The sequence below is a fragment of the Hesperophylax consimilis genome, chromosome 6 (genome assembly GCF_061612785.1).
Source record: "Hesperophylax consimilis isolate HC1 chromosome 6, BYU_Hcon_1.0, whole genome shotgun sequence".
NCBI lineage: Eukaryota > Metazoa > Arthropoda > Insecta > Trichoptera > Limnephilidae > Hesperophylax > Hesperophylax consimilis.
The window spans coordinates 29,003,806-29,030,528 of NC_142841.1; the positions used below are offsets into that span (position 1 = coordinate 29,003,806).

The window sequence follows — 26,723 nt, forward strand, 5'->3', positions numbered from 1 at the left end:
TTTTCTGTTATTACTGATATAATACGTCAAATGCCAAAAAAAACAAGCAGGTAGGTGGAAAAAAAGGGTGTACAATTAGAACACATTATTATAGTTATTAATTTTATGTATTTCTATACATAGTGAGTAAAATATTCATGCTGAATACTATTTATAATATCTTTTATGTATATTTATTTATAATAATAATATCTTCTAAATTTAATATGTTAAAAAATAATCATGTTACCTCTTAAGACCAATATTTGTATACAGTGAAGTAATCTGCAGGCTGTGATAAAAAATATGGTGGTTGAATTAACATTCTTAGAATATGAAAAATAAAAAATATATAAGTAAGAAAATAATACATAGATTCATTGTAGAGCATTACAATAAGAGTAACTAAAATTCTTAAAATATAACATTTGGATACAATTTTTATAATAGAAAGTTCGGATAATAATACACTACAAGCAAATAAAAAAGGTAAATCGTATTCTAAACATTTATTGACTTCACTTTTAATGTACAGATTTGTGTGTCAATTAAAATGTTGGCAAATTATCGTAAGTATTCTTTGGATTATCTAGCCCATATTTGAAATATCGTAAAATAATTGTACAAGCTTACATTATAAACATAAAAAATGGAAATGACTCGAAAGTAAAAAGGTTTGAATTCGTTGCATGCAACCCTTTTCATTTGAAGCTCAGAATACTATGTATGTTATACCATTCGTTGTATCAGAAACCTCGATAGCTAAATAATTAGGGTTTAACTATTTACAGGTTGTTAAATCTACTCCAGACAGACTACGTGGTTAAATTATCTATTTGAGAATCAGCATTAGTAAAGAAAACAACTTGCTTTATAATGTATTCAATTACATTTCCCAGGATTTATCAAGTGCAAAAGAATGGCCACACGGGAATGCTTTGGGAGTCATTATTCATTCATTTACAAAATAGCGTTTAATCTTTGACTTCTAAAACTTTATTTCACAAATACTGCAGGATTGAGTGATCGCTACAAGATTAGTAAGAGATTCATAAAGAAGATTTAACAAAATACAAACAACATAAATAATAGAAAATAATACCAAAAATACTGGACGTAACATTTTGTCAGTGGAAAGAAAATATGAAAAGGAGGATTGAATTTATTGTGCACGGGTTGATTTCTAAGCAAATAAGTTTACTGAAATTTAAAAATAATACCAAAAAAATAAATCAAACAAACAATGGTGCAAATATAAATATGTTTTGCGGTGAAAAGTGGCAATATGCCCTATTTATTGTCAGAATATAATTTCCTTGTAACTTTTAATAAGTATATATAAATATATGATAAACTATCCATTTAATGCAATTTTTATATACTCAAGTATCTTAGGACTAATACAATATACTTTCAAAACATAACTTTCATTATTCATTTTGGCAGAGAGTAAATATTTTGGAATGACATTGTATGATGAATTCGATGTATGAATTTACAACTTTAAAACATTTGGACAATTCAATGATTAATACATACGAATATGTACTACATCTGATAATGTTATTTTGTTTTGTAGGTTGTGTGAATGAGAAGGTATATTTTTATATTCTTGGTTATCTGATTGGATCGAAATGGACCAAATATAAACGTTAAAGATACATACATAATATGTTAAGATAAATTAACCTATTGTAGCAATTGTGTATATTGTCATTTTAATTAACACCCGAGGCGGAGGTGTTTTTATGGCACGTAGATTCACGATACGGAAATAAATAAATAATTTCTTATCCTAATACATATGTACTTCTATTAATACAATCTACATAGGTATATTTTTTAAATATGGCTTAATTTCTATACAATATCAGGAATTTTATTAAATTGTAATCGGTTAGATTGAAATACAACTATTTGGTTTGTAATTAAGGAAAATTACTTAAAAATACTTTATATAGAAACTTTGTCAATGTGTATAGATCTTACAAGTTCTTTACAGAATATTATTTAAAAAGAACTTTATAAGAAAACATATTATTTACAACGCATTGACATAGTGTTATTAAGTAAATATACTTGGCGGAAGTCCCAGCGTCATAGAAATCTCTTTATTTACATATTCTTTTAAAATATTCAATAATTCCGGGTAAACCGGCTAAGAACTATACATATCCAAGGATTTAATGTAGAAATTACAGTTAGAATAACTCTCAGCTTATTGCTGAAAAGTTACAGAAATTTGGCATGAAAGCTTCTTAGGTAAAAGGCAACAAAAATAACAGTTTAATAATATGTTGGGGTGCAACAAACAAACACACATCGATTGGCACAACTTAGCGGTAAATTATTGAATAAAAGTATTTGGTTTTGGCACTCACGTAATATTTTTTTGGCACATGGAATCCACGAGTAATTATACTTTAAAAGTATTATAATATGGCACGACTTAAACATGAGTATTTAGGTACAGGTACCGTTACGTCAGTTATCATCCATTAAAGACAATTAACCCAAAAAAGTAAACTTACAAGTACAATTTTACAATCACAATAAAATGTTTGGCCAATGTTAACACATCACGTAAAAGGAGGTATTTATTTATATAATATTAATCTACATTCAATGAGTTATTGTTTTATATTCATATTCCTCTAAGATTTTATAAATACATCACTTAAAATTTTGAAAAATTGTCATTTTCAACACTTAAATTCTAACGTTAATCAGAAAGGAGCCGAGAGTAGAATTTTTAACAATTTATTACATATTACACTTATGAAACATTTAATGAGTGAAGCAAATACGCTTTACGTTACATTCATGTATTTGAATTTTAAACTTTTAGCATTTTTATATAACTCGAAGCTAGAGAATTTATGTAATTATTTACAAACAGCATAGTTAGTATGCAGAAGTAAAGTATAAGGAGTTTTAAACAAAATAAAGACTTGCATTCATTGGGAAACCTTATAAAAATTTACGTGGTCAAAAATCTTTGCTAAGCGATTTGAAAAATCACTTGCAGTTACTTTTAAATCAAATTCCAAGGACGGGAATGTTTCACAGAATTTCAATGATTCATCGAATTTCAATTTTGATTTACTTGTTTTGTGAAACAACTGTCCAATGATGATATAATAACAGAACTTGAATAGAACCATCACAGAACTCGAAAATCAACATTGAAATTTGATGAATTGTTCAAATTCTGTGAAACAATCAGTCATAAGTGATGGTAATAATGAAACTTAACTACTTACAAGGAACATCAATATTTGGTGTTAAGCTGGCAATGGGAAATTGGCATAGGGAAAAAAGCGGGCGGTTGGGAAGTGGGCAAGTTGGAGATCTACTCTCTGTACGGCTTGCAGTAGGAGTATCTGTGGTTCATGTGCTGGGAGTAGGAACCAGAGTGGGAGAACTTCTTCAGACACTTGCAGCACTGGAAGGGCTTCTCCCCGGTGTGAAGGCGCTTGTGCTCCGTCAGGTGGTGCTTATGCTTGAACGCCTTGGGGCACTCGAGGCACTTGTAAGGCCTCTGACCTAGAACAAAATAATACTCAATTATTGATGGATTGAATTGGAATTTCACAGTGTCAAATGTGTACAGATTAGAAAAGCTTCTCATGTAAATAACATGATACATATAAAGAAGAGTGTCTATGGCAGGCGTCGTGGATTTGTTTTTCATACAAATCTACCCTTTATTTTAATTTATTTATGTGAATACCGCACAAGAGTCTGTTCTCAATCGTCTGGAGCCAGTGAGACTATGGCATCCCCAATTGGGGTATGTTGTGTAGCTGAAGGTAATGGAGAAGAGGAAGTTGGGGGAGTACCTGGCTATACAGATCTGGTCACCAAACATGGCTAAAGCCATTTCAAGCAACGTTTCAATTCTGAATGGTGGTGTTACAGCAGGGCGGAACTGACAGTATCCAACCTCAGCATCACCCCTCGACCACAGAGGCCCTTAACCGGTTCAGTGCCAATCACTCCCATGGGCAGATCAATTATATGTAATTTCAATGGTAAAAAAAGCTCCTGATGGTATTTTGCACATGACATTCAAAATAAGAGGAAAATGACTGCCTACATCTGATTTCGAAAAACTTGTACAACGCCGGGGACTTCCGCTATTAATAAAATGAATAAAATAAGGATAGACTAAGTCTCTTACTAAATATGATAATGCATTATAAAGGTAACTCACCAGAATGTTCATACTTGTGTCTGGCCAAAGAGCTCTGCTTGACGAAGGTTTTCTCACACTGGTCACAGACGAACTGACCTTCTGGCTCTTTCGCTTCTCCGAGGTTTGGCTCCCTCTTGATGCGGCTCTTCTTCGCAGAGGGTTCATCTCCATCAATGTCCTGGGAGACGCGAGAATCCTCAGTCCAGGAGCGCTTCTCCGAGCCAGGGCTAGAGCTGAAAGTTCTACCGATGTCAGAATGCAGATGATTGTTTAACAAGGGAGAGTGCGATGCCATAGTGTCGGGACTGTAGCCCAGCTTGTAGGCTGTCAGCTTGTCCATAGCTGCGTGTCCAATGATAGGATTCGGTTGCATCTTGTAGTGAGTTTGAGGCAGTCTTCTCATCCCGTTGTGAAGAGCGTCATTAGGCGAAGGAGAGTGCCTGAAATCGGCGATGGAGGATGATGAACAATTGGAATGTTGATAGTTTTGTTGATAAGGGTGGCGATAAGGAGTCGGGCTGCGAGAAGATTTCTGGCTGAGGTTGACAGCTTCTTCTCCAGAGTCGGAATGGGCAAACGAAGCATTGCACGAAGGAGACACTGACGGACTGGAAGTAGTAGAATAAGTACTCTTTTTTACTGACAAGTCTAATGGCTGTTCAGAAAAAGAGGTTGACTGTGTCATTCTCCGAACGCGGGCCCGATTATTTTGGAACCACACTTGGACAACGCGGTTATCCAGTCCAAGTTGATTGGCAATTCGCTTGAATTCTTCCCGATTGGGTCTTTGGTTACGAGAATAATGCTCTTTAAGGATGGCTTGTTGTTCATCACTAATTGCTGTTCTGACTCGAACTTTACGCTCGCTTTCTGTTTGTTTTCCATCAATGTCTTTGGAGTAGTCTTCGTCTTCGCTTCCACTCATGCCGCTGTTGATTGATGCGTGCATTTCCGATTCAATGCGATTCAGAGCGAGAGTTTCCGCAACTTGAGCTGCCAATCCTTCGTGCTTTCGGAACAGCTGACCACACAGAACTTGTTCATGTTGAAGAAGTTCTGTCTTGTGGTTGAATACTTTGGAGCAGCGAGAGCACTGCAATGACTCATCTGGGTCTGGTTTAACACAGACCTCGGGAACGGGAGTGGGTGAGGATGCTAATCCGGAAGAGTGAGGAGAAAGTTTATGCATGTTAGCTTGCAGCTGGTGTTTAGTTACTGAAGCATTGACAGACTCCAATATCATGTTAAGTCCTCCAAATCCAATGGGGTTACTGTTCATCAGGGGAGAGCTGCGATCAACATGGTGTTGAGGAATTGGTTCTACACGCTCTCGCTCCTGTTCATGGGGGATTTCTTGTTTCACTCTGACTGGCTCGTCGTCTTCAATGTCCATCACCAGTTCCCTTTCGTCTCCCAGAGATGATCTCTTGTCCTCATCTTCTGTCACCTCCTCAATCATATCTTCAGGATCGGAATGATAACTGGCTGAATCCTTGGTATTGATTTCTGACTCCATTTTACGTGGTATGTACTGGGAGGAAGCCAATTGTTCCAGAAGATGGCTCAAAGATGGTGTTAAGTTGTATGGGGCAATACCACCCGGGTGGTGCATACCCATGCTGGTAGGGAGGTAGAGGGGGTGCAATCCCGGAGGTCCCAGGGACGGAGAGGAGGGGAATCGGCCTTCCCTCGGAGCCATGGATGCCAAGAAGGCAGCTGCAGCAGCCTCATTGTACTTAGGTAAAATCGGCAAAAAGGAATTGTTGTTATTCGGCGCTGAGTTGTTGTTCATTTGCGAAAGAGATGAAGCGGTCCGTTTTCTGGAGGGGCTCCTCTCAGGGTTTAGGGCGGGGTTATTGGGTCGAATGCGACCCATCTTCAGGTTCATGACCAGACACTTCTTAGAGGTCATGTGACTAGAGTAGGAACCAGAATGCGAGAACTTCTTGCCGCAATTCCCGCATTCAAAGGGTTTTTCTCCGCTGTGGATGCGGAGATGTTCCTTCAAGTGGTGTTTAAACTTGAAGGCTTTGTCGCAGTCGTTGCACTTAAACTTCCTTAGCAATGCACTCTCGTCGTGGCTGATCATGTGGCGTTGCAGGCGGTACACATTGGCAAACGGCTTGTTGCAAATCTTGCACGACTGAAACAAAAAAGCAATCGGTCAAATTCTGCACAAACTTCTATAACGATATAAAATTATTGATACTACTATTCAATGATAATAAAATAAAAGTTTTTAGCATTAACGCAGATATTGTGTTTTCCCGTTTGTGTGTTTGTCAGAATATCAGAGCATGACACCTACGAGGTAAGCAGAGGTTTAAATAATAAAACGCGCGTTATCTTTTTCTATTTCGGAAAATCCACATCGCCATTCACAAGGGTCAAGGGTTATCAAACAAGAGGATGGAAAACAAGCATGAAAAGCAAGAGTGGACGGTGTCAACATGACTTTAGATGAAAATCGAATAGTGGCTACTAGTGGAATTTTGTTTATAGTTTGTATGACGCCATAATCGATGGATATAGTAAATATCAAAACATATTTTGAAGTTTTGCTAAACTATGTGGCGAACAGAATGTTTTAAAACATACCCAACAAAACTCGTGTTATCTGATGTTATAATACGGTTGAAATATAAACATACCTATATAGAATAATAAACCCATATTATAATTTTATTAAATTTTCAATAGGGCTGAATGCTTAGCAGGCAGCAGGAAGGACGCACACTCTGTATCCGACTTTATTGAAATGATAATAATATTTGGATGATTTATATAGCGCCGTTTTTGTGCAAAATCACCTCAAGGGCGCTGCATAGCTCATATCATAGAATCAATCATTTTAAAATAAAGACGTAAAGCCATTATTTAAACTAGTATCTTGGCCGTTTCGGAGTGTAGTGATAATAAAAAAATTATATATTAAAAGATAAATATCGCTGTATCTTTTTTAATTGATTATAAAATGGTAAACCTATCTATGCACGGGTTTACGTTCATATGTATTTATAACATCAACAAGTTCCTAATATTAAAATAATAACTAACTAACCATCACGCCGTTTCTCGGCAGGGGTAGGCAGAGAGGACGGACCGCCAAACAACTCGGTCTTGGCACACACTCCTTGCCTCATTCACATTCATTCATCGTTTCATACATACTCTTTTCTGACTCTTGACATGTCCCGACTCCAGTATCTGATTCACTTGGTCGTGCCATGTCTTCCTCGGGCGTCCCGGACTTCTGCTACCATTCACATTTGCATTGTATATTCTCCTTACACTCCTTTCTTCGCTCATTTGCTCTACATGCCCAAACCATCTAAGCGTCCCTTTCTTGGTCTTACTCATTAAACTTACATCAGCCTTGCACTCTTTGTGGGTCTCCACATTTATCACACGATCATACATGGTTTTACCACACATACGCCTCAGGGATCTTATTATTAAAATAATAACATTCTCAAACTAATTATAGAAATGTATGTTGAATCGGATCTAGCGGTTCCTAAGCATTTTACTGGTAGTTATTTAAATATCAAAATCAGTATCGGTAACAGATTTAAAACACATTTATTCAATTTCATTTGAGAAAAGTAATTAAAAACACAAATGCTGCAATAGGTGTCTGTAAATAATATTATTCTCCCCGTGCGGCCTTGATCAGAAATCTCATTATCACTACTATTAACATGTTCTAATATACAGCAATAAAGTTTAAATAAAACGCATATTTGCTATTAGCTGTAGTGCATAGATTGCACACATTTATCATCATCGACGTATACACGTGATAAACAAATAACTCTTATAATTATTGATACATTTCAAGATTCATTAATTTAAACACAACATAATATTATTATTTAAAGCAGGTGTACAATAAATTACTGAATAATAACCAGATAGTGATGTAAAACTAAATTGTAATAAATTGCACTGAATGTTCTTTATATTAACAAAAACTTTCTTCAAATGCGTTATCTGAGCACCTACCTACATAAAATACTTAGGACGGGTTGTTTCGGAGAATCTGAACAATTCATCAAATTTCAACGTTCATTTTCGGGTTCTGTGAAAGACTTATTCAAGTTCTGTTTTTATATCATTGTAGGTTAGTTGCTTGACAAAACTGAAATAAAAACAGAACATGAAAAAATCTTTCACAGAACTTGAAAATGAACGTTGAAATTTGATGAATTGTTCAGATTCTCCGAAACAACCCGTCCTTAGTATTCAATATAATCAACAAATAAACATGTTTTTTATGAAGAAACCATTGGTGTAAACAAAGTTTTTAACACTTATTTTTATTATATTAAAATGAAGCAAGAAAGCGATTTTTATTTACTTATTTTAAATCGTCCGATAATAATGATAATATCTATAAATGAATCAAATCTTTAGTATTGTGAGTTAATTGCTAACAACATTTTCGACAATTGAAAAAAATACCTAGGTACTTACCAATTTTTCGAGCGATAATTGCTCTAATGGAAATAAAGCAAACAAAACAACTAGTTTAGAGCGTTTGTTTTGCGCGGACTAAGAGGCCGAGAGGTTTAGGTTCGGAGGCCAAAGGGCCAAATAATAGAACCTCCTCAATGGGGGCCCCCCTAAAGGATAGAGTAAGATATGACTTCACGTACAATGATTCCTCTCACCTGCGTGTTGGGCAGGTGTAGCAGTTCATGCTTGTCCAGTAGCTCCTTGGTGGGGTAGGCACCCCCGCAGCGGGGGCACACGTGGGGCCCTCCAGGGCCTAGCGGTAGAGGGGGCGAGCGAGGGGCGCGGGGCCCTCGGGCTCCGCGGGAAAGGCCCTCGCCGTCCTCTTCTTCGGGCGGGGGTAGCGGTTTATCTTCGGAGCCCGTAAGGGGGGGAACTAAAACAAGGAAAAATAACAATAAATATTTGAAAACGTACTTCAACCACTGTATTCTGTGATAAGGGTGTAATCTATGTTCTTCTGCTAACATTTATTAGTTGTCGAGTGATCGGGTTTGCATAAATCAAAACAGGCGGATGGTGTTAAACGGGAATTTAAACCTTATCGCCATCTACGTAAGGGTTGTTATCGATAGTGGCTCAATTAAAAACATTACACGACGTAGTGCATCGCCTTAAATATAATGGTAATTCTTGTGGAACGTTCCAGAATGGTAGATTCCGTGATGAAAGAATTATTTAAAAAATAGTGGCTTAAAAAATATAGCTGTGTTTATTGACAAGTTCTAAATTTAAAAAAAATAAGTATCACCCTACCTACAAGAATTTGATATATCATTTTATAATATTTATTTTAATAGATTTTGGTTAAATATTTCGAATTTTTTTGTCAAACCCTATCCACTGTATTAATACCCTCGCTCTGAATCGAAAGGCTTTCTGTTGGTTTTATCTCCGGACAGATCTATTTGGATATTGTGAAGCGTCGGGTTTTCACCGAGGAGATGCAGGTTCAATCCTCTACTAGCTAAGTTCTCTACCAATGGATAACAGCGGAAAGCCTTTATAAAAACATTTAAAAACTTATTTATGTACAAACAAGTATCTTCTATTCAAACAGTATATAGATATGCAGTGAAAAGGAAATGTACAGCTACATTTGCAGATCAAGAGGTAGGAAAAAGCAAAAGCTAAAATTCTACATTTATAAGGTCATCACAACTCAATACTTATTAGACATAATATAATCAATAGATAACTATATAAAATAATTTCAAAGAAACAAAAGAAAACATACTAATTTCAGTTGTCTGACGATATGCGTGATGTGAAATATTCCTCACGTTCAACAAACTCAAAATTTGTTTTGAAATTTTCAAAATTGGAGCTAATGTTTGTGTGAATTCAGACAAGTGATAACGAAGGATTTAGTTAATTGCAGATATTTATTTTGTTAATTTTTTTCATAGGTGATTTTTTACGAAAGGTATTTCTGACGTCTTTATTAATTTGTCAAAATGTATTTATTTTTGCAATGCGATGCTGATGCAATTTATTTTAACAAATACTTTCATCCTACAATTAAAATATCCCGTGATTTTTCATAATTAAAAAAAGAATCAACTCTAAAAAAGGGTCATTTCTTTTTCCGCCAATAAAACAATGCCATATTATAATTGCGTTTCTTCCACATCCTTATGCCATCCGTGGCCATACTTTAGAAATCATAATTTTGTTGGAATGAATTCAAATGGGCCTTAAAATTGTCGGCGGCGCTTTTTTGCACGGCGGATTTCAGTTACGATGACGCCCGACGGTTGGCGCTAATGTCCCATTTCCGGGCGCCGCTAGCGTGGGCGGGAAATACACGCGATGCTGCTTCCCGCCCACATTCCGCCCAGGTGAGATGTCAGATACTCTTACATGTCTCTCCGGTCATCCGTTAAGACATCAGGTGCGATGGAAGATTACAGGAAATCATTAGTTAAGACTTCAGGTGAGATTGCCAGATCAGAGGTTGTCATTAGTTAAGACTTCGGATGGACTGCAATTAGGATGTTATCAGAGCGAGCGAGTTAATAGTAACTATATGAAATCATTTATAATGTGGAGTAAAATAACTGGCAACTTTCTTATTCTATGTTGTAAAGGCTAGGGCTTCGTCGCATTGCCAACAAATGTTAAACATAAAAAGTGAAATAGGTAGGTGGGTACCGCAATGCATATTCATGATTGAAGAGCGACAAATGCAAGACCACACAATTGATAATATAGGAAGGAAAGCGTAAAAAAACGCCCTGGTGATAAACAGCCACCGATAGGAGAGGGGGGTCAGAAGAATATATCCTTTACCGAATATTTTTAAGGTAAGCGATATGCTGAAATAGGTCAATATAGAGCGCCTATTACTTGGTCTGTAACAGACTTTTAACAAAACGTTTTATAATACCCAAACGTGAGAGTGCGAGTGCAATTCTGTAGCAAGCAGTCGCTTCAGCGGTTGGCGTCAAAGACTTATGATACGATACGAATGTACCACCCCAGCCAGGAGCATTCCTGTCCCGGTGAGACCGGTACACCAGGGTGATACATCTGATTTGTTAGGACTTGGAAAACGTCTCTGACGAGAGAAGTTTAATCGACCGGTACCTGGTAAACAAATAAGCCAATATTGGAATTTAAGATATGACAGGGATAAAGGAATTGATTGTTGTTATGTCTTATTTCTATTGCGTCTTTTTGGCTCTTCTTGGCTCGCCTTGACTGTTCTTACATCTTCTAGCCCTCTCTTGTCTCTTCTTGGTTCTTCTCGACTCTCCTTGGATCTCCTTTGCTCTTCTTGTCTCTTGCAGTTGGCGTCAAAAACTTAAGTAAATATAAAATAGTTCGATAATAATGAGGAGCATCTATTTCGGTCTCAGGAGAAGCAAAATAATGCATTTTAATAGCCATATCCAGCGTATCTGAATTTTTACCAAGATTTACACATTGTTCTACTAATACAGGGACGCCTGCAGGCAGGGTAAATACTGCCTTTGTGATAGCCAACCTCCCGACAGCAGACGGCAACGGGAGAACAACATACTGTCGTTGATTTTTGCAAACTCAAAAATAATACTAATAATAATAATGTATCTCGAAGTCGCGCAGTCACTTCAGTGCCTGGCGTTAAAGATTTACTTTGAGATTAATCCATAAACAGCGTTGATAGGTAAAGCAGGGGTAATTTAATTAAGTGCGTAGTCATCGTATTGTTGGATATCAACTAACCGACTCAAGAAAGGGGACAGAAAGTGTGTTATAATCTCGGTATATTAAAATAAGATTTAATTCGCTCTCTAATATTTCTGACGGCAACTAATAATAACACGATAACAACATACGGTATTTGGTAGTTGAGTGTTGGCGATATTGTCTGACGTATTGAGTGATTTGTTATGAGGTTGAAGTCTCACTAGCCATTATCGCATAATATACCTTACTACGATGGCTGATAAGCACAAATATTATGTTGTTGTGAGGTAAAGCGAGAAAAGATGTAAAATAACCAGTAACTCATTACGCTGGAAACAAAAATTTGCACGAGAGATTTGACGCTTATAAAAACAATTAATGTTCTCTACTCTTATTATTTCTTCTTCACTCTTTGCTTCAGCAGCATCAATCAAAAATAGTAACTCTGGTTCTATGAACTCATATTTTCTTTGAAAAACCATAAGTTTCATTTTAAAAATTCTAACTAATCAGTAAGTAGGTACCTACCTATACTTAATAAATTCTAACTAATCATTAAGTAGGTACCTACCTATACTTAATAAATTCTAACTAATCATTAAGTAGGTACCTACCTATACTTAATAAATTCTAACTAATCATTAAGTAGGTACCTACCTATACTTAATAAATTCTAACCAATCATTAAGTAGGTACCTACCTATACTTAATAAAAAAATGCAAATGTTCATTTGTTCAAAATCTTAAATCTCCAAAAGTTTTTCACCGATTGTTTTGATATTTTGACACAAAGTTGCATTCGAATATGTGTGTTTTATATACCTATATTATATAGATGTCACCCATGACAGGTAAAAACATTATTTCTTTAAAACAGCGCCATCTGTTGGACGTAAAAGCAACACGCGGTATTGTTTCTCTATCTGCACATACAGACTGAGCCACATCAACGTGGCGGGGTACAACCACGTAGCGTACGTCACAAATATGGAGATGAACTTAACAACCCAACTCTGTTTAAACTCCTTGTACAAGCGTTCAAACTCGTAAGCGAAACCACGGAGAATTTGTTGTCAGAGGTGTTGTAATATGGACATAATTCAAATTTAAATATTTGGAACTCGGTTATTTTTGTGATTGAAAAAATGAACTTGCCCGGCATAGCTGAGAAGCAAAATAGACCAACAAAAGGTAAAACGCAATGCACAGTGCCCATTTCGCATTGCGACATAATGCGTGGGCCTTTTTATAAATGTGCATGTGAACCAAACCAAAATTATGTTGGGGTTATTTTTAAATGAATATGCCGCGTCTAGTCTAAGGACGGGTTGTTTCGGAGAATTTGAACAATTCATCAAATTTCAACGTTCATTTACAAGTTCTGTGAAAGATTTTTTCAAGTTCTGTTTTTATTTCAGTTTTGTCAAGCAATTAGCCTACAATGATATAATAACAGAACTTGAATAGAACTTTCACAGAACCCGAAAATGAACATTGAAATTTGATGAATTGTTCAAATTCTCCGAAACAACCCGTCCTAATTTAGTCTATGTATTTAACAGAAAATATGTCAAAAAATGTAAAATTGATGTGATAATAATTTAGACTAACCGGTGATTTTTCACGGGACTCGATAGTTTACAATATTCTGCGCAGAAAACGCCTCGTAATGGCTCCGTACCGTGTCGGTTTTTTGTGCTCGAGTCAATGGGTACCACACAATTAACAATGATACAAGAAACAAGAGGACAAGGCGATCCGAGAGTGAAAAGGTAAAGACTCCTCGCTACGGGAAACGGCCGTCACATTACTTTGCCTAATTCACCTTTATATTATTATATTCGTCCATTATTCCTACTCTGGATATGAACCGACACAAGTTATAATTATGTTCGTCCATTATTCCTACTCTGGATATGAACCGACAAAAGTTATTATTATATTCGTCCATTATTCCTACTCTGGATATGAACCGACACAAGTTATTATTATATTCGTCCATTATTCCTACTCTGGATATGAACCGACAGAAGTTATTATTATATTGGTCCATTATTCCTAATCTGGATATGAACCGACACAAGTATTCTCCTTGTGCCGCATCTTCCTGGAACGTCCCTAACTCCTTTCACATACTTGTGAGTCATGTATTTTATAAGATAAACACGTGTATGACTAAAAGCACAGCTTTCCTAGATCGTAGCGTTCGTTTAGGATATAATGCAAGAGGCCAAAGTTACCTAATCTGATGTTGCGAATATTTGGCTCTCGATTTGATGATCCGTTTGATTTATGATCTACGGATAAATATTTTTTAAGTGCCCTACTTTAAAACTTACAAAATGACTGCGTATTAATAGAATACATGTATAGGTAGCTAATGAAAGTAATAAAACCATGGAGTATATATTTGAGTTACTCTGAACGAAGAGAAAGAATGGCAGGCACTTAAAAATAAATAACGATTATCGTCACCAAGCAGGAAAAATACGTCTGAATTGTTTCATTCTACATAGTTTAGTTTTAGTTTTATATTCAGGCGTCACCTAGCTTAGTTATTACTGCATTAAATTGTGATAAATATATTCAAGAGCGTTTTTAATTTATCCAATGAATTAGTTGGCCAGGTCATTAGCATCAGGGACACAAATAATCACAGTAAAATGATGACTCCGACCTCAATAACATCCACTTTGATAATATTATGTGTTGGCGAATCTGAAATTTTGATTAGAACTGAGGAAAAAGCAACCCGCCTAAACCAAATTTACATATTAAATCATTTCGTATTTGGGGCGGTGATTAGCTTTCGACTTTTAGAAATTTTATACATTTACCTTCAAATGGTTAAATGTTAAAACTCGACAAATAACATGCCATATTTTTTTAACCCAAATATATTTTTAACCCAACGCGAGTTCAAACGATTTTTGAGTCGCGGTGGATAGTCGAAATCTCGCTTTGAAGATTTTAATAAATTTATGGAATAGGTTTCACAGAAGACATTATACATTATGAAAAGTTAGTCGATAAAATAAAGCACTAAATAATAATTTGCAAGTTTAATGTAACTTGGCCCGAAACTTAATAGATGCAGAACCATAATATAATTTAATTAAGTCATCTTGCATACAATTTCACACATTATAATCAGCTTTATTGCAAATATATTAAATTTAGTCTTCTAGTAAGTGTAATTAATTAATCTTCTCTTAAGTGGTGTAATCTAGTTTTATTTTTTATATAAAACCCTTGTTAGATGCCAACTAGAGTATAACTCTACGTTATGGTCTCCCTTTTACAATATTATATTTGTTAACAATACTGCCAATAATTATTATTTCGTTAGCTTTCTTACTCAAAGGCCTCATACACTATGTGTCGTATTGTATCATGTTACTGTTGCCACTACCTAGCATTTACATATAAACTTTACATTTCTTATTAACTAATTTAAGTCTGTATAACTTAGGAGTAGGAATATTCTTAATTTTGTACTATTTACTTGCTGTTATAATATGTCAAATGGATATGGTTATATGTATTTTTACTATTACTTTTGTGAACTTGCAATCTTCAGAATATTATTTTTTTATTAACTATGTATGTAAAAGCCCAATGGGCGTATAAATAAATAAATAAAATAAAAATATTCATTCCGATAACATTGAAAAGATTCAACATAAGTTCCTGAAGTATATAATCCATAAATTGCATATTCCTGTAGAAAACATTGATTATAACTTTTCACTAGATAAATTGTCCCTATTAAAACTTTCAGAAAGAAGAATAAACACAGATTTAATAGTACTACATAAAATACTTCATTACAAAATTGACTGTCCTGAGTTACTCCAATTAATCAGCATCCACATACCCAAAAGATCTTGCCGAAATTCAGTACCCTTTTATTTTTACAACACCAGGACACTGTCTTATCAAAATTCCCCGATTCCAAGACTTCACAGTCTCGGAAATAAATACTCTGATCTGGGAGATATATTTCATCTTAAAAATAATCAATATAAATATTGTTTATTTCAATTCTTTTATATATCGAGACATAAATAGACATCTATAATTTCCGCAATATATATATTTTTATTTTGAATATCTATTTATCTGAGACTTCTTATCATTTTTACTAATGTATCTTATTTTATTATGCTTTTGTTGTAACATTTAATATTTTTTTCTTTTTTCGTTGTATTATGTTTCCTTTATTGTTTTAATTTTGTAGAATTTATAATAATTGTGATACTCTACTATTAAACTTTGTAGTGTGTAAAAGCCCATTAGGGCGTGTAATAATAAATAAATAAATAAATATTATCACAAGCTTCAATATCTTGGTTATATTATGAGAAGAAAAAATACAAGATTACAAAATTGGTTATCCAGGGGAAGATTGTTGGAAGACGTTAGAGAAAGCCGCTGGACTTCATGTCTTCGAAATCTACGATGACCAGTATGAGTGCAGTAGTTTCGTTGAGTTTTTGAATTTCTTTTAAGTCCCGAATGCCTGTAGTCCAGTCAATGAACGCATTGAACTGGAACAAATTAGGGGAAAGCTGAATTTTTGAAGGTGAATAGTACCTACCCCAGAGAGTATTTTCACAAACGTTCAAACTGCTCCCCGGCTTGTTTCCCCCCTGTGTAACCTCAAACATTCACTATATCTCTATGGTTGTTGCCGTGATATCGCCAACCTCCGGTAGGAAGGGGCATCAGACGTGTCACCTCGCAATTCGTTCTTTTAACGTAGATTAGGTTACATGACGAAATTACACACGGGGAAATTTTCATCTATTTAAATTACATCAAGTGAAAGTACAAATGTCAAAAAAAACTGATCTTTTGTTTTTAATTTAGCTCACACTAAAATTCTTAGGCCCTTCGTACACACCGATACTTACATGCTACTTGACTGTGACGCAACCACAAGTAGCCTACCGACAAGCTGGTTGCCGTACTCGGCGATACAAGAATTATTCTGAACTTCATATATTTTTCAATACGATGTCAAGTGACTCTAGCGACGAAGAAAATAATATTGTTCTTTTTATATTTACAAGCATAAAAAATGAACATGAAAAGAGAACTAAAGAACTACATGAGAATGATGTCAAATTGACTTTTCTTTTGGACCTCAATCCACGACTTTAATCCCGATAAATCCTTTCTAACGTATTCCGGTAAATTATAGTCATATAAACATGGATATTTTCCCAACTCCAGAACTAATTTAACAATCAAATGATGTTCTGGCGCCATTTCTGTCAAACAAGTAGCATATGTCTTTTATGTGATTTTGTCTTAAAACGGCGCTTTACTAATCATCCTAATAATACTTATCATTATGCGAATGCAACTCGCGTACCGTAGTCGACGCGTCGCGTCGTGAACGAACACTAGCAAAATGGTAAGGCGGATACGCGTACAAAACTCTAGTCGCTTGTAAGTATCTCCGTGTACGAATGACCTAACTCAGAATGTTAAACCTAACTAGTAAAAAAAGATTTCCTTGACGAAAGATATAACTCAAGTAGGTACATGTTATTTAAATAGGTGTAATTCTCTCCATTTGTAGTTTCTTCCAAGTGTAATTTACTAATTAGGTTCACTTATAATTCTGGCACAAGGAGTGATCATGTGCATACGGAGAAAAATGAGTATTACTAATTTATTAAGAATCTCTTCAAATTATTGGTTATTCGGTTAAAAACGGGTTTGCGGGCCGTTTCCTGATAAAATTTTAGTAATATGTCGGAACACACGTGTTTTTTTGCATTTGCCTTGATAATATACAGGGTTTTCCAATAAGAGGTGTTATTTTGATATTCAATCGTAAAAGATCAATGGTTTCGTTGCTTGTGTGGCACGTAGCGCCGTCTTGTGAAAAGTGAACGTTGTCCAGATCAATACCATCCAATTCCGGCCATAAAATATCATTAATCATCTCTCGATAGCGCAATCCATTCACCGTAACTGTTGCTCCAGCCTCATTTTAGAAAAAAATAAGGTCCAATGACTCCGCCGGACCATAAACCGCACCAAAAAGTCACACGTTGAGGATAGAGAGGCTTTTCAATAATAACTCTTGGGTTTTCCGAGCCTCAGATGCGACAATTTTGCTTGTTGACGAAGCCACCGAGGTGGAAATGGGCCTCATCACTCAAGATGATTTGCATTTGATTCACTCAAGTGAATTTTAATAATTTCAATGCGTTGTTGAAGCGTGTATCGTGCCATTTTTATTAATGGCGTAGTTTCTACTTGTCAAATGTCAAAAAATGACAGCTTCAAAAGTAACATCTACCGAAATAGCGGGCTATTAAAAATAACACCTCTTATTGGAAATCCCTGTATAATGACGAAATGCGAAAAAATAAGGATTTTTATGACAACGTGTTTCGACATCGTGATAATAAATTAGTATTTTACGAAAAGTTTATCAGGAAACCTACAATTCATTCGTTTCGGCCTGCAATCCCGTTTTAATAATTTGAAGAGATTCTTAATAAATTAGCAATAATAATTTTTCTCCGTGCAGTTGAACAAATTGCCATTTTATTTCTACGTAATATTTAGTAAACCATACATAACGCACGTTTAACATTTTTAAACCGAGTAATGACTCCAATTGCGCACTGCTGACAAACTAGGTGAAGCGTTTTATTGCGGCTTGAACTGTAATCAAAGTGGAATACCTACCTACGGAGTCATATTTTATAAATATTGCCAATTAATGGCCACGGGTCATTTCTGTTGCTTATAATGAGCCAATGCCCTTATCGAACAAGAGAAACAAGCGAGAAATTAAAGCAAATACTGGCGTCACAGATATTGGTCTGATTGAGTTCAAAGTATCGGCGGGAATGTTCTAAATGTTTATAGTATAGACACACAGATGTTTAGAATTAATAGCTCAATTTTTGTCCCAAGTCTCAACCAGGAGATTTCTAAATTTCGAATTAGTTTTCTAAATACTTTTATAAAATCAAAATCATAATTTCCTCTGAAATCGTCAGATTTGATAGTAAGCAGGTACTTAAATACCTACCTACTTTATAAAATCCATATATTTTATTTGAATAAGGAATTATACAATTTGTTCAAAAAAGTAATATCTCAATGACAATTATTTTTTTCAAACATTCGTTATGCAGGTAGGTACCTGCCATAACATTGAAAAATGAGAGTAAGAAAATCCAAATAAACACGACGATTCGATATTTGAAAAAAAAAATCTTTACTGAGCAAAAGTCAAAATTAGGGATTGCTGAATAATAAAGTGGATGCAGCAGATTTTCGAAAATGGAACGCACAAACAAATTTACAGGCGTAATTTAAAACAGGACTTCGATACGCTCATAGACCAATCGTCACCGTATTTTATAATATTCGAATAAGTACCTACTTATACTTAATAACCAGCTTCGTTCGAGTTATTTTTTCTCTTTATATATAGTTATAATAAAATACAAAGAATAATTATATGATATCTTATACAGTTCAATGCATACATAGCTAATACGCGTTTACCTATAAATTCCATACAGGCTGTGCAAATTTCATGATGCCAGAGATTGCCGTTTGAGGTTTTTGACACTTATGTACTTTACTTAACGAGTAGGTACTTGAGACAAACAGATAATTAAAAAGTATTCTAACTTGCGACTTTCGGCCGGTTTTTCGGTATGTTCAGGAAGGTTACGAATCGGATTTGGTTGTTAGGATTATTACCCGATTTACGAAATATCTCATACTAAAAAGCAACTGAAATACAGGCCCTTTAAATCATTTATATACTGGGTTAAAATATTTTTTAAAACAACTGCCAAAGTTGCCCCCAAAATAGTGAAAAAGCGATTTTTTAACGGCATATTTTTATAATTTAAACCACAAATAAATAAAATAGCATATATCCGTACTAGATATTTGCCGTACGTTTTTATTAAAAAAATAGTTATTCAGTTTGGTTAGGTATTTTTGTTTTAAATCTAAAATTAAGTTTTGAGTGAAAAGGGTCGCGCAGCCGTCCCTCTTAAACTTTGGTAACTCTTCAAAAAATAAACAAATAGACGATTTAAAATGTCTTTTCGGTGAAGTTACTGACAATTTGCTTTATATCTAGATTTAATCTATTAAAATGCTAGTCATAAAAAAACAACGTCTTAATAGAGATATCTATGAAGTACATTATTTTGGAATACCAATCGGATGGTAAGATTGGTACCTACGTCAATTTCTGTTATCAACTAGTACCTACCTTCTTACTCAATAAAGTTTTTGTTTAATATGTGTTTAAATTAAAATCATTATAATCATAAGTTAAATAAAGATTATCAAACTTCTCACTAAAAGAAGTGTAATATTTACTTTGGTAATCAAATCATTTAGCAAGAAGCAATTAGCATTATTTGAAAACCCATTACGCCTATATTTAAGTATACACATATTTAAAATTTGTGTTTGATTTCTGATGATTACCGGTTTGAAAGCTTTCCGACGGTAAGTTGTGTTTATTTAGATGATATCAAATACAAATAGGTTCAAATTTTAGACATAACTAAACTATAGGAACATTTTTACAGGCCAAAGTCTAGATAAATTCATAGTATAAAATGTTGTAAGCTTTAAACTTTTTGAAATACGACGTAGGTTATGGGTTATGACTTGTAGCTAACTTACCTAAAATATGTATTACGCAAATAATTAAATAGTAGAATAATGCAATCACACAGTTCTGAGTGTAAAGACGGTCTTTTATTGAATTCTTGGCATGGAGGTGGCATGTAATTAAAATGCTAATAAATCTACGACAAAATGGGGACATAACATTGAGATTTCATTGAAAAACAGGTATGAGAGGGACCGCGAGGTGCTGCCGCCGCCGGCAGAATCGTGAACCATAAAGCTTTCGCTATTCGCTCATAGATGGCGGTAGTAGTTGTAAAAGCATTGCATTTTGTAAAATAAAACGAGATTGAAAGAATCTGGGCAAAGATAAAAATAATAGTTTGCTAAATTAATATTTTCTTATTGTTGGCATTCGTTAAAATAATGTATTATTTGACTTACGTTGATTTCAGTTCAGATTAAATTGTAAGCAACGCGGGATAATATTAATAATTAGTTTTGTTTATTGTTTTGTACATCCACGATAGCAAATTACTAAGTTATTAGTTCGTAATAAAAAAAAAACAAACACGCGATTTCATTGACATTATCGTGTGAGAAGAAAAGCGTGTCATTGATAAATAACGTAAATATTTACGAATCGCCAAATACAAGACGTCATAAAAAATCCACCAAAAAAATTCCTCGAAAATACAAGCAAATGTCGTAGTGGTCAGGGCTAGGTAGGTACCAACTGTACTTAAATACAATAAATATGCGCAATAAAACACATCATAATCTCAACCAAAACCAAGAAATTTGTCGACTTCAGAATTTCGTATAAGACGGGAAAAATTTATGTAGAAAACAATATTTTAAATAAAATTATCTATACTTAGTTAGGAATATTTTTTCACAGGTAACAAAAAATATTACTAAAAAAGTCGTGAAAGGAACGCGCAATTATAATTAACTAGTTAATCTGAACACGGGATAAGAGGCGTTATATTTAACTGCCACTAAACTACTTTGTGTGTGTTGTGTATGCAATTATACATAACACACACAAAGGGACCTTTTAAAATTTCAAATTTAGACGCATTTACACACTAAGGAACCTTTTAAATCTTAAATTTAAATACATTCCATTCTAAGCGGAGCATTCTTAAATCTTACAAAGGACTTAGAACATAAGAATGTGGCCAAGTACTATAGGTACCTACCTAATTTCGTTCGCTTCAACTCTACGACATACGGACGCACCTGCCGGGCGGGTAAAAATATATATAATTAAAATGGCCGATGTAATGAGCGAGATGTTAATCTTAACACGGTATAGAGATGTTAAATTTAACTACCAAACACCTAAATTACCATCAATATTACTACTTCGCAATAACTACCTTCGAAAATCTCAAATACTAGGACATACCCGTATGTACGATACGTATACGTAAGAATTAGATTTTTTTAAATTATTTTCTTTGCCTACCTACTTTATTGCTTGTCTGAATTATTCTTCACAAAATCTGTCAAACATTTTAAACAAAAGAAATACACATTTAGATCTAGAATTATTAGTTAACAAATAATGAAAAATCTAACTATAGGTGGGTAACTACAATGTAAAAAAATAAATAAGTTTGAATTCATTGAAAGCGAGAAAATTTCACGCGGGAATAAGTAACATTTTATGCACAGATAACTGAAATTAGTATTTTGATGTTAGAAACATTCACAAACTAGCGGACATTTTAAAATTAAAATTTAGTAACATTTCATTGTCCCTAAGCTGAGTATTCTAGCTTACAAACGTAAGAATGTGAGCAAGTACTTGATATAGATGGCTTCACGACATACGGACGCACCTGTCTGGCGGGGAAAAAGTAACAATCAAAATGGTCGACGTAATGAACCGTAAACACAACACATCCTGTAAGAGAAGCCATCTTGGATCTACAAATAATATGTTTAAAAAAAGTAGGCGGTTCTTCTTCCGATAATTCTACCTGATATTCTTATAACGCGCCGCCATGCATGACTGGGAGGGACTTAAAACAGGTTTCGTGCCACCAGGATCACATATCAATGCGAAGGTTACTTGAAAAAACTAGCAGGTAGACGATTGACTCGAGTGGAAGCTATGAGGGGAGAAGCGAACACAAAGAATTCATTATTAAGGCAATCACTACTTGACTCCAAATAAAGACGGCAAACAAGTAATACAAAAACGAGGTATTCAATCATAAGACAGGGAGTTGTACCCTACGAATTCGGCAGGTAGAAAACCGGTTTCACACTTTTTCACAATTATTGCACACTTGCTTGTATTCATAACTTCAAGACCCTTATAATTCTTATTATGGGGTTCTTTTGTTGATATTTATTTCTGAAGTGAGGTACCCCTAATTGTTGTGATAAAGATTGGTTTCAGGTACCGATTTACAAAAGGTTTTGTGGCAGGTAGGATAATGCTAATTGAGATGTAAGAAATAATAACGAGGGTTCGGATTATATTCAGAAAGATTGTTGGGCAAACAGGTTGAAAGCTTTTTTTACCGCTTTTTGAAGGTGGCAAAATGGTGGTGATTTATTTATTGAATAGGCGCCCCTGAGGTGATGTCTCACAAAAGCGGCGCTAAATAAATTAGCCAAGAATAAATAATAAAAAAACTTGATAGGTTTTTGATTCTGATGATACTTAAACAACGAATTATTGTTGTATCTATAATACATGAGATGGTTATCTGTTTATTTGTATGTGTCTAGTTCTATTTCATGTTTCGCTTAGATTTATAAGTATTATATTCTTCTTCAACAAATCTAAGTACATACTAAGATATAACGTACAATATCGACCTGAAATATATTAGGTACTTAGATGTTAACATGCAAATATGTATGACGTTTATTTAAATTTACGTATGATTAATCGTGCACATACTAAATATAAACAAATAGTATACATAAGACATAAGACCCCTTTTCTCCGTAAAACCAAAAGGAAAAATATATTCACAATTTAAGAAATAATTAAGCATCACAATTAAATCAAATACAAACCATAAACAGTGTACAATGAAAATAATAGACGAATTGAGGAAAAAAGAATAGGGAAAATTAAAAGAAAAGGAAAGAAGATTATAATAAATACAGAACATAAATAAATAAATTTCATAATTGTATTTTCAATATTGCCGGATAAATAAATTCATAACAATATTCTAAAAAAATATCTAGGTTATAAACATGTTTTAGTAAAAAAAAAGTTAGCAGAAAAGAATGTAAGTGAACATATTTTAAAACATGATGATGTATAAATTAAAAAGAATATGAATAAAAAATATACATATATAGTGAAATGGAAATGGTGTACAGGTAATTAAAAAAGAAAGTAAAAAAGCTTACGGAAAGCTGCCAGTTTAGCGGCCGTGGAAGTAGGCATACGCTTGCACCTCATGGTTCACCGTTTTAATCAATTCATCGAAATAACACAAAGTTCACAAATATCCAAACAGAACTAACTAATCATAACATGGATAATCTGTCTAAATTTGTATACATGGTAAAGCACAGATGATATATTATGTCGGGCACAGAGAAGTCATTTTATAGTATGTCGGGCACAGAGAAGTCATTTTATAGTATGTCGGACACAGAGGTTTGTAACGTACGTAGGTACTGCACTAGCGGAGAGCGGCCGACTAATGAGAATGGGAGAGGGACGACCAAGCAAACAGATTGTTTGCAACTTTGGGTTATTACGTGCGAGGTAAAACTACACTTTGTAAAATCGCAATCAACAGTCACTGTGACTCACGACAAATCTGCCCAACTTATCTCCGTTGCCGGAGCAATGACAATAGTCAATACTGTAACGAACTAACGACTTTATGGCACAGTTTTTACAACATAACAAAAGTTTTGAGACCGTTTTGTAAACATAACATTTTACTCGTGCTTTTGTAAGTGAATTTGAAAATAATTTGTATTTTTATAGTTTTGTTTGAAGAGCTTTACGATGTTTTATTTTCAGTGATCGATTAGTTTGATGTTTTCACCACAAATAAAGTTAAAATTCAACTAATCTATATCTTGTTTTGCCGCCGTAGCATCAAATATTCTAGTATAATTTATCCTTCATTTTAATCTCAGTCTAATTTGTCAAATTAATTGCGCATTTTTTGACGTTTCGCGAAAAAAAATAACTGATTTATAATTTCTTGATCAATTCTGCAACCATCATGTACACACCAAAGCTGCGTAAACTCTAAAAGTTGTCTGTATTGAAAAAAAAAAGTTTTCGATACTGCTGTCACATCACAAAGTAGTAATTTCTGTCACACTCGTGTCTACCGGAGATAAAATAAACGAAGCTCTACAGAGACGTATCCACTATAAATGACCATTGAAAGATCAACAAAAAAATGCAAAGCGGTTTAAATTGGCATAAATATATGAAAATCATAACAAATTTGGAAAGCACTTTTAATTTTTTCGGTTCTTTTTTTTTACTCACATTGGCAGGTGCTCCAAACATTGGCCAAACTCCACAGCCGATACGAGTAACTGTCATTGTAGCACCCGAACATGCTCTCGCCGCGTGCGACCATCACAAGCGGACGCGACGTGCGTCCCTCAAAGCAGCGGGAAGAGAAATGCGCGAAGATCGAGCGCGAATTTTAGGTATATCACACTCGGCGGACGTCCGCCGGCCGACTGACTGGATCTCTCCTCTCCAGAGCGTCTCCTCCGCGCATCCCCACTACGATACCCCGTAGGAGCGAGCGGGACAAACATCAATTTACTCAACCTACTGTTACTGTAATAGAACCGGAAAGCACAACACTCACCCCAAAATCACGAATAAAATAACACTTCTACGTAAAAAAAGTTTACTAATTTATGGTATAAGTTAAAACAGTGCATACAAATGATGCGTCTTTTCTATGAATGTTTGTACTAATTGCGATTTGTTTGATTTTTGTCGATGGGATAGGTGAGCGAGACCGGAGCTGGGATGCCGTACGGTGGCGCCAGACCAGGAGGCCAGTGGGCCTCGCGACGGTTTCAAGAAGCTCGTCGCCCGCCCTCTGAGGAATTGAACGGCTGTTCGTTCTTTTGATTTGAATTCCACGTATGAATTTTGCGAAAGCGATTTTTGAACGGTGAGAAGGCGCGGTTTTAAAATAAATTAACGCTTCGGAGAATTCCACGTAGGTACCTACATCCTACATACTGCGAGGGTAATTTATTTTGATGAGAATTAAAAAGTAATTCATTCCATGAATGTAATAATGTTTTTGCTAGGTACGTAACCCATGTAGGAACGTAGTGGAAATTGAACGGAACACAAGGCAAATAGAATATTTCTTTACCGTTTGGAAAAAAAACATCTATGAAAGGGGCCCAAAAGAGCAACTAACAAAATAATTTTCACCGGTATATTTTATATCGTTAGATTGCCGAATAATTTAATTATTATACTATTATTATTATTAAATCTAATTATTACACACATCTGCCCTGATGATGGAAACTGTAACGTTGTCCGAAACGTTGGCTAAAGAAGGAGTTAGCGCAACACGGCATAACACCCCAAAAACAAATAACAAAAATAATTATTATACTATAGGTATAAATACGAAAACAGGAAGTGATTTTGTAGTTTATAATCATAGACTGTCTTCTGACGTCAATGTTTACAATATTTACCATGGTTAAGAACTAGCCAATACAGGTTAGCACCTAGTCAACTACTGCACATTATTTGATGTAATAGTGCCAAATTCTGGATTTACCGAAAATTTTACGAATAATGGGATATTTACCGAAAAAATACCAATTTTCTATTATTTAGGAGGAGTGCTGTTCATCCAAGGTATTTTTTTTGCCATAGTTCCATGGCTTATAATTATTGCACAACATTGGGGGGATATTGCACAAAAAAATCCGAACATTATTATCATTGTTTATGAAAAAATAACTTTCACCAGAAGCTAACGAAAAATATATTGTAAAATGTATAATATTTCTGTAGGGGCAATGATTTATGACTTAGGATGATCTAACCCCAAATGTCATTGTAAAATGTCTAATATTTCTGTACGGGAAATGACTTATGACTATAATTATTATCAAAAATATTATTAGTAAAAAAAAAATAGTTAAAATTTTTTTAATTCCTCCTATTTCCATCATTAAAAGCGGAAAATGAATATTGTTCAGTGATGGA

At 34.6% G+C, this 26,723-nt stretch overlaps 1 protein-coding gene across 2 annotated transcripts; it reads right to left on the bottom strand.

Moving 5' to 3' along the window:
• Positions 1-205: 205 nt before the first annotated feature.
• Positions 206-25,193, bottom strand: zfh1 (Zn finger homeodomain 1). 2 transcript variants are annotated; one of them, XM_089632540.1, is made up of 4 exons: positions 25,008-25,193; positions 8,851-9,068; positions 4,196-6,320; positions 206-3,525 (listed from the first exon to the last, which is right to left on the bottom strand). In XM_089632540.1, exons 1-4 carry the CDS (start codon positions 25,099-25,101, stop codon positions 3,332-3,334), a joined length of 2,631 nt encoding a protein of 876 aa, XP_089488666.1. In that variant the 5' UTR covers positions 25,102-25,193; the 3' UTR covers positions 206-3,331. The 2 variants fall into 2 exon arrangements, with proteins under 2 accessions (XP_089488666.1, XP_089488665.1); XM_089632539.1 differs by having other exon boundaries at positions 8,836-9,068.
• Positions 25,194-26,723: the final 1,530 nt, after the last annotated feature.

Coding starts and splice junctions, on each gene's coding strand:
- zfh1 (XM_089632539.1), bottom strand. CDS start 25,101: ATGGTCGCACGCGGCGAGAGCATGTTCGGGTGCTACAATGACAGTTAC. Junction 9,069..25,007: donor TGTTTGGAGCACCTGCCAAT/GTGAGTAAAAAA, acceptor TCCTTGTTTTAG/TTCCCCCCCTTACGGGCTCC. Junction 3,526..4,195: donor ACACAAGTATGAACATTCTG/GTGAGTTACCTT, acceptor ATTTTGTTCTAG/GTCAGAGGCCTTACAAGTGC.